Here is a 9468-nt window from a genome sequence, read left to right on the forward strand (position 1 = left end):
GATAGCACCGGGAGGATCAGTGCAGTAGCCGAAGAGAGGGATGCAGAAGCAGCCAAGGGTTCACGCAGAGCCAGTCAGGGCTCACGTAGAGCCAGCCAGGAGTTGCGCAGTGCCTCAGAGGGCCAGCGTGGGTGACACAGAGGGCCAGAGGACTGACGCAGTGCCTCCAAAGGCTGACGCAGGCCAAGCTAGAGTGACATTGGGCTAATGCTGGGCCAGAGAGAGGCTGACGCTGGGGTTTCGTGGGGCAGATTGGAGCTGTGGAGCTGCCGAAGTGTTTATCCGGGGTTTCAGTCGGAATATCTACTTTCGAGTAGAGAGGTACTACTGCCAAGATTTTTTCTCTATTGGGTGAGTCGGACTTGGCACCCAGATTATATTCTAAAACTGCTTAATAAATCAAACGCTCAAAAACAACGGTGTCACTTGTGTGTTTGTTTCTGTTTCCTTCAGTTGATGATCTGTAATGTATTGAGCATGCATTTGTATTTATTTCCATTATTTACATGGTAAATAACTTGTTAATTAACAGAACATGTAGGTAGGAATAAATCAGTGAAGTGCATGAAGGGTTTCTAACAGTTAGGCTTAGAAACTTCAACATGGTATCAGAACGTGGTTGCAAATCACAGGAGAACTAAGGACATCAGCCGAGCAGAGCAGCAGTAGAAAAAACTAGCTGTCCCGAGTGACAAAAGTTGTTCCTAGCAGAGTAGCAGCAAGGAAGGGGTGACACAGTGCCTGGATCATCAAGATCGAGCCAAAAAGAGGCAGTGCAGAGGCTGATGGAGGCAAAGACAGGCTCACGCAAAGCCACGCAGAGGCCAGGAGGGCTGACACAGTTGGTTGAGAAGGTTGATTTTCCGGTGCCGGGATTGCGCAAAGCCTAGGAGCTCTAACCTTCAGTTTGTTGGGGTTTAGGAGGCTATGGGTAAGTTGCAGAGTGGAGCTAGTGGGGTATTGTAGTCAGAACAGTACCTAACAGGGCAAGACCAAGGAGGAGGGAGTTGCTATCGAGGGTTTCTAGCCAAGAAATCTGGATCAGTGGTGCAGCGGCACTAAGGATCGGAGTGGGGGCATCTCGACATTGGCAAAAGGATTTCCAGGAGGGAAATCGAGGCTTAGAGGGAGTCACACCGAGAACTTCTAGGAGGGAAGTAGAGGAGCAGCGAGATGGCAGTGAACGGGGTAAGAGACCAGGACAGACTAAACGAAGCCTCAAAATTTGTAATCTGGAAGGCTAGAATCCTATCCATTCTAGACAGGAATCGTGTCAAGCACTTCGCCTTGAGGACGATAGCTATCCCAGTTGACCCAGATAATAACGACAAGTACGAGGAGGCAATGGCGAGGGCCAAGAGCATCATCCTTGACGAGGTCAAGGACCATGTAGTACCACATATTGTCGAAAACGAAACAGCAAATGAGAGGTGGGAGGCCCTAAAGAAATTGTACCAGCATACTTCTATGCAAAGAAGGATGTTACTAGAAAATTAGCTACGATCATACCAGATGCAGAAGGGAGAACAGATCGACCCCTTCCTCAGTTGATTGCAGGAGATCTGGGATCAGCTGACTTCCATAGGGGCCACGCCGAATCAAGAATTGATGGTGAGAACAACCCTGAACGCAGTCTCAGAAGACTAGGAGATGTTTGTCCAGAGCATACTGGGCAAGGCAACCCTTCCAGATTGGGAGGAAATGTGGGTTGCTCTTCGCCAAGAAGAGATCAGAAGGCTGAGCAAGGCGGGAAGCAGCGACAAGGGGATCATAATCAAGAAGGAGGTGGAGGAGGTGGAGGAGGTGGATGCTACCCTAGTATCTGAGGGAAAGCAAGAGAAACGGAAGAAGAAGGACCTCTCCAAGGTCAAATGCTTCCATTGTGGGGAGCTGGATCATTATGCAACCCAGTGTGCAAGGAAGAAGAGCAAGGGAGAGGCCTCCGAAACCAAGGCTGCGCCAGCAAGGGTAGAGAAAGAAGTGGAGACAGGCGATGACTGTGCCATGAGTGCACACACACCACTTGAGCGGAAGTGGGGAGACATTGAGCTGTAGTTAGACGGACTATAAGCGATGAGGGGCAGGATCCTCGAGGTACCCAGCCTCTTGGATTAGACCTTCCTATGGGAGCCCCGAAGAGGAGTAGCAGTATTGGCGGATGTTAGTAGAGACAAATACGGATGGAGCGACAGAGGGAGCTACAGTGCAAGATTCCCAGGACAGCGTGAGGTAGCAGGAGTGTGAGAAGCACGGGAGTGTTGTACCAGCGCAAGATGGCACAGAGAGGTGTGCAATGGTGCGAGATGCATGGATTTGTTGCAGCAGCGCAAAGGTCAGAGAGGGAGCACTTGTCAATGACAGAGGGAGTTTCAGCATCGAGGGTGTCTCTAGCCTGACATAGATGTCAGAGTTGGGAGGTCAGTTACTTACTTCTTAGTAACTGAGTTGCAGTGCAGTAGTTAGCAATGGTAGTGCTATGGGCAGCACGATGCAGCGTGATGAGAGGAGTTGCAGTGCTGATGCATCAGTGGCAGTGGCAGGGCCATGGGCAGCAGCACGGATGCACAGGGAGTTGCAGTACGGATGCAGCAGTGGCAATGGCAAGGCCATGGGTAGCAGTACAGGATGCAGCAGTGCAAATGATGAGCAGCAGGCCTAGCATCAGCACAGGAACCGATACCGAATGATCAGGGTGATACTCAGTGAGGAGTATTGCTAGAGCACAGTCCTCGCTAAGAGGGAGTGTTGATTTGGGGTAGCATCGGATGTGATCTAGCCATGAAAATTGGTGGAGAGGCTAAGGCACATGAGATCTCCAATACCCAGAAAGGGTTTGGGTAGATTCTAAACAATTTGAGAGATATTAAAATAATTAATATTTTTAATGGAGTCCCTAAGTCTAAACTTAGGGAAAATAAACTATTAATGTGAATTAATATAAAACTGTGTTAGAATGGTCCAAAAGTCATGGATCAAGCCAGATCTAATCTTAGTCGTTGATTAGGGACTTAATCTCGGCCATTGATTTGTCAACGAGAAAAGTATAAGAGGAGGCTTGAAGGTCACTTAGAGGATACACCAAGAGATCAAGATTTCGACTTTCTGGGGCTGGGTTTGCTGAGAAAGTTGAGAGAGTGATCAGAGTTACAACTGAGGGGCAATGAATACAGAAGCAGAGAGGCAGAGATAGCACCAAGAGGATCAACACAGTAGCCGGAGAGAGGGACGCAAAAGCAGCCAAGGGTTCATGCAGAGCCAGCCAAGGGTCACGTAGAGCCAACCAAGAGCTGTGCAATGCCTCAGAGGGCTAGCGTAGGTGACGCAGAGGCCAGAGGACTAACGCAGTGCCTCCAGAGGCTGACCAAGGCCAAGCCAGAGTGATGTTGGCTAACGTTGGGCCAGAGAGAGGCTAATGTTGGGGTTTCGTGGGAAAGATTGGAGCTGTGGAGCTACCGAAGTGTTTATCCGGGGTTTCAGTCGAATATCTGCTTCCGAGTAGAGAGGTACTACTGTCGAGATTTATTCTCTGTTGGGTGAACCAGACTTGGCGCCCAGATTGTATTCTGAAACTGCTTAATAAATCAAACCCTCAGGTAGCTGCACCGGTTTTCCCGCATTGAGTTTTTCCAGGGACATTAGTCCAAAAACAACGGTGTCACTTATGTGTTTGTTTCTGTCTCCTTTAGTTGATGATCTGTAATGTGTTGAGCATGCACTTGTATTTATTTCCAGTATTTACATGGTAAATAACTTGTTAATTAACAGAACAAGTAGGTAGGAATAAATCAGTGAAGTGCATGAACGGTTTCTAGCAGTTAGGCTTCGAAACTTCAACAACTGCCCTCAAAGTTGACCTACATTTACGAAGACAAGTCGGCCTAAATGCAGTCAGTCAAGTCGGCTAAAATGGAGGGACAGTCCTCTATTTATAGAGGTTGTCCACTCCAAAGACAACGCATCAATTGTGCTCTAAAATGCGCCAGAGAAAGAGATCAAGAAGGTCGAAGGAAGCCAAGGTAAAAGGGGCTACTAGGGCAGCGAAGAGAAGAGGAAGAACAGCGAAGAGTAAGGGATTGTTTCTAGGGTATATACAGTCACACGTGTGAGGGAATGAAGGACAGTCTGCAACCATAACAATAGTAAGATCACAATTGGATATTTCTATTTGTTTGGGGCTAAAACTAGGCCCATAAAGGCCTCCTACTCCAGCGTGGAAGAAGGACATCAAGCGAAGTAAGAAAGAAGGAGATCGAAGTATAAAGGACTGTTTCTAGGGCTAGAAACAGTCACACATGCGAGGTGCAGTAAGGGTATGTCTGAGCCATAATAGCAGCTAGCGAACAGTTCATTGTTTGGATGAGAGATCAAGCCTACAAGGACTCTCAAGCCAAGCGAAGGAGCCTATCTCTCTAAGGTAAAAAAACTCTAACTAGAAGACGAAGTGCTAGAAGAGAAAGTGTCAGAAGAAGTGTGAGATATATGGTGCAGAAAGGAGTAAAGACTTGACTTGTGCTTGGAGGATCTCTTGTCACGGGTCTAGGGTTTGGCATTGATCAATAGAAGCTTTAATAAGAGAAATTCACAAAAGGGGTTTCCTCTCAAGAGAAGAGAGGTTTTGGCCCCGGCAAAGAGCCAACATCTTGTGTTCTTGTTTTTATGTTTTGGTAGCAGTTTGATAGAGTAATAAGAAGAAGAAGAATAAGCTAACAAGAAAAGTAAAAAGACTCCACAATATTTTATCAAGTAATGAAGAATCACACTACACTACTTTGCCCTAGATTCTTCAACACCATAAAGAGTAAAGAGATAAAATAATTTGTTATGGATAAGTTCCACAAGTGTACTTGGGATAAAGAGCTAGGGAGAAAGAAAAAATTCTATCTTGAAGTGTTTAATCCCACTCATAAACATCAACAAAAAGAGTACATAGAGGCCAATATTTCTTGGAGAGTCAAAATTCTTATTGCTCAGTTAAAGACTAATTCTCATCAACTCCGTTGTGAAACACAACACTGGAAAAGGCCAAAAGAAGTGTGGGAGGAAAGAGTGTGTATTTTTTGTTCTTCTGGAAAAGTGGAAACGGAAAAGCATTTCATTTTAGAATGCAAGACCTTCAAAGACAACAGGGAAAGTTATGCAGATATTCTGGCAACTAGCTCTTGGGATACTCTATTTAGCGAGGGGTTTGTTGAGAAGCTGGGATCGTTTATTGTGAGGCTAATTTCCAAGAGAGGTGAAAACTGTTGGTTGTTTCAGTGATTGTTCCTGCAAGTTACTCCATAGAACAAATTCCTTCAAATCCATTAGGTTAATTTATTTTCTATAGTAAAACACTAAAAAAAGAATGGAATAAATTTTCAAAAATTATTTGTAAATCCACTAAAAGGTTGCCAAACCATTAATCTAAAAGATTATTCCACATCAAATAGGGAAAAGTTTAAAAGTTTAATTGAGCTTCGTCCTTGAGTTTAATCCCTATTGTTCATAATTGGGAATTTCAACACAATTTGAATCTCTTTTGCTCTTATTTTAAAAAACAAATTAATTATTAATTAATTAAAATTAAAAATTATATTGATAAAGAAAATGAGAAAATCTAGGAAACCCTCTTGAGCAAAAACTATTTTCCATGGTGATGAATTACATACTAAGGTTTCGGCATGAAATAATTCATCAAGAAAGTTGTCGAGTGTGGATTTAGGGGACTCATGGTAGTGAATTACATAAGGTTTCGACATGAAATAATAGATAAAGAAAGCTGTCGAATGCAGATTTTGGGGGAGTGAGAAGACTCGTGGCTTAGTAATGGATTACTTTAGTAATGTAAAATTTGCGGTTTAGAAACAGATTATGATATATAAAATAGGCTTAGTGAGTTAGTTTAATTAGTCCATTGAGCTTATTGTTAGGTTGAAATTCTAATGAGTTGTCTGACCTTTGACTGACCATCAACCAAACTTGATTCTTTCCTAAAAAGATATATATAAAGAGAAGTGTAGAATGTAAATTTAGGGGTTTAGTAAGACTTTTGGCTTTGGTATATAGTCTATAAGAGGTCTTCGAGATGACTCACGTGAAATCTATATCACACTAATAGGCCTGTGCCCTTTCACAATCCAAGGACAACTCCGCACAGTTTGGGGCCACTTAGTTGGTACGCAGGGTTGCTGCTGAAGATTGATTTAAGTGAAATATCTTAATCTGATTCGGACTCTTACTGCAATGCAGGTACTGAAATTTTTAGGAATAACCGAATTCAGCAACCGAGTCACCTAGCTATCAATGAAGGTATTCCACCAGACATTGGCCTCGATCGGCTTCGTCCACTGGGCTAAAGCAAAAATGAAAAAAATACTCTGTGAATTGCACGCAGCGACATGCCTAAGTTTATTTAGCAAATAATAGATATTGATATTATATCATATGAACTTAAAGTGACTCAAAGAAGATGATCCCTCTGTGAGATTGAATTCCAGGAACAAAATCAAACACCTATCCCATTTTGTAAGATTAAAACTGTGGCTGCTGAGATGTTAATGACTAAATATTATGGAAAAGCAGTTGAACTGACTGAATAAATAAGTACCTGTTGTTGATGTTGTTGCATACAGTAAACGGAAATCTTGTGTCGGATGACTGGGACTTTTGGGTATCTGTGGTGGTCCCGAAGACGAGAATGGAAGAAAATCGCTCCGCGAAAATCGGTCGCCTGAGTCCCCAACCATCTCTGTCCTCCGAGAGGAGACACCGGCATGTTGTTTGTTTTGTGATCTACCGATATTATCTTTATCTTCTGTTGCTCATATTCTCTGATTATAGTTCTCTCCACCGTGGGTGTACAGTATACAAAGTTCCAACTGATAGTTCCAACTGATATTATAATTTTGAGGGCGGAAGTGTTTTGGTATCTCACACAACTTAAATAAAACGAATTTTTTTCAACTTCAATCGTTTTATTTAATCAAAGGCTTATATATAAATTAATTATCTATCATTATTATTTATCATTATTGCTTCGAGAGTATCATTATATTATTTGTTTGCAGAGTGTCCTTATATTATGAGGCTGATGTTTATAGTCAATGTTTAGCGTGAAGTTTACATGTATGGTTTTTCTTAACTAAGGTGAGGCAGGTTGATTGGCCATTGTTGTGTGAGTGAGGATTTTGGTCTTAGGGTTTAAATTAAAATATAAATGTTTTATTAACTTAAAAAAATATGTTTTTTTAATATTTAATTGATTTATGTCAAGTTTTATTAGTACAATCAGTTGAGGATAGCTTCAACTTCGTAAAGTGATTCGGGATCAAATCTCACAAGGGAGTAGTTGTGCCTTGTGTTAGGGGAGGAAACAGGCTAAAAAATCTAGTCAAGACTTTGACGAATTAGATGCCTCTTGGCTCGCAGCTCCTCAAGCCATAGGTTTCCTGTGTTAGGGGAGAAAACATGCTAAAAATCCAGTCAAAATTTTGACGAATTAGATGCCTCTTGGCTCACAGCTCCTCAACCCACAGGTTAAATCTGGTGAATCACACACACAAACAAACAAAATTATTTATTTGATTTATATAATATTATTTTTATTTTTAAATTATTTTATATTAAATATAAATGGTATATAATTTTTAAAAGTGTTTTTTAAATATTTATAAATTTTAAAATTTAATAATATAATTGAAAATTATATTAATTAAAATTTAATCATTTATTTGCACATTTTATAAAAGATTTTATATATATATATATATATATATATATAATTTAATAAACATAAAATTAAAATAAAATAATTTAATTTAATTAATAATTTTAAAATAAATTAAAAATATAAACTTATTACTAAAAAGGTAAAATATTTAGTTTAATGGGCATAGAGTAGATAGTGATAGGGTGTTAGTTAAGGCACTCTATGGTGAAAAGGTCATCAGTTGGAAATTTCGTGGGCAAAAATTCAGTTATGCTAAGGGTTGGTGTGACCTAAGCAAGGTGTGATCCCCAAGTGATTTTGACAACTTCGATGCCCCTGGGTCGGGGCTACTCAAGCCAAACGTTAAGGGTGTTAATCATCTCAGGACTCATATTGTCTAGCAAAAAAAAGTGGAACATTAATATTTTATATTTTATATAATTATAAATTAGATATGATTATGTAATATTCATGTAAAGTGATAATAAGATCACATAATTTAATTTTTACATTCCAAAAGAAGATTTACACATTAAGGAATTTGATCCTTCTCGACACACTATAGATCCGAAGTTACATCAATTTAGACTAATCTATATACAAATCAAATCACTTTCAATTTTTAGTTTTTAAATATCACATTATCTTATTAAAATTTCAAATGAAAATTATCTTTATATAAATATTAATTTTAGTTTTTATTAATAAAATTTAAAATTTGGGCCCAAGGTGGGTGCTCTGCACAGTAGCGAAATTTGCCTATGGATCTCTAGGAGAATTGGCAAAATTACACTTTGGCTCTCAACACTGCTCACGTCTGCATCAATGAGGATGAGGATGATTCACTTTGTTGGATCCATTCCTCCTGGGGGAGATATACTCCAAAAGATGGGTATGTTTATATCAACATATTTAGACAGTCGGAAGTGCAGGTTTGGTGGTGGAACTGTTTGTGGAAGCTGAAACACCCCTCTAAATCTCATATATTCATGTGGTGTTTTTTGGAAAAAAAAATTCCAAAATGGGATCACCTCTTAAAGTGAGACTTGCATGATCGGGCAGGTGTGCTCTGTGTAAGAGTGCTCTGGAATCAAAACTGCACATGTTCATTGAATGTCCTTTTGCAATGGCAGTTTGGAATTTGATCAAAGGACAATTAGGTGGAGCCATAAATTAGGTCAGGGATACAGTTTAGGAAGCATCATAGGTATGGTGGGATCATATCACCCCAAAGCATCTCAGAAACCTAGCTCCTCTGGTTTGTTGGGGAATTTGGATAGCAAGAAATAGAGAAATATTCAAAAATCAAACATTTGCTCCTAAGAATGTGGCGACTGATGTATGTTTGATCTATGAACTCCTCCCTGTGGAAGAAAATTCACATGTTCCTCAAAATATTGTCACTGAAGAGATAGACCATTCCTTCATGTGGGCATACTTTGATGGAGCTGCATCAGAAAATGGTTTCTGTGGTAGTTCTTTACATACATGAAAACCATCTTTATAAGCTCCAAAGTGGTTTGGGAAGAGGCACAAATAACTGTAATATCCCAAATGGGATATTTTGCTAATTATGCATAAATTTATCTCAACCAAAATTTCACCATAAAATTATTATTCAATTCACAGAAGACTGCCATGTAAAATATAATAAGTAGAGTGCATGCAATTCAATAAGACAATGGGCATAAATAATCTCATCTTTCATTATAATAAATAACTGAAAGAGTGTACATGACGATATAACTGAAATAGCTAAGATAGAAAATCTCGTCTCCAAA

At 40.3% G+C, this 9468-nt stretch overlaps 1 protein-coding gene across 7 annotated transcripts in view; it reads right to left on the reverse strand.

The window, feature by feature from the left end:
• The window catches only part of LOC149141775 (uncharacterized), a 451055-nt gene extending 444144 nt beyond the window's left edge, over window positions 1-6911 (reverse strand). For 2 of the 7 annotated variants that reach the window (XM_089448792.1, XM_089448790.1), the window contains exon 1: window positions 6587-6911. In XM_089448792.1, the coding sequence (XP_089304918.1) occupies window positions 6587-6754 (168 nt within the window). In that variant the 5' untranslated portion in view covers window positions 6755-6911. The remainder of the gene's footprint in view (window positions 1-6586) is intronic. The other 5 variants (XM_089448791.1, XM_089448788.1, XM_089448789.1 and 2 more) reach the window with 5 other exon arrangements.
• Between the last annotated feature and the right edge of the window lie 2557 nt (window positions 6912-9468).

The sequence above is a fragment of the Pinus tabuliformis genome, chromosome X, assembly GCF_031772625.1.
Source record: "Pinus tabuliformis cultivar Carrire ecotype Pingquan chromosome X, CPIR1, whole genome shotgun sequence".
NCBI classification, from domain to species: Eukaryota; Viridiplantae; Streptophyta; class Pinopsida; order Pinales; family Pinaceae; genus Pinus; species Pinus tabuliformis.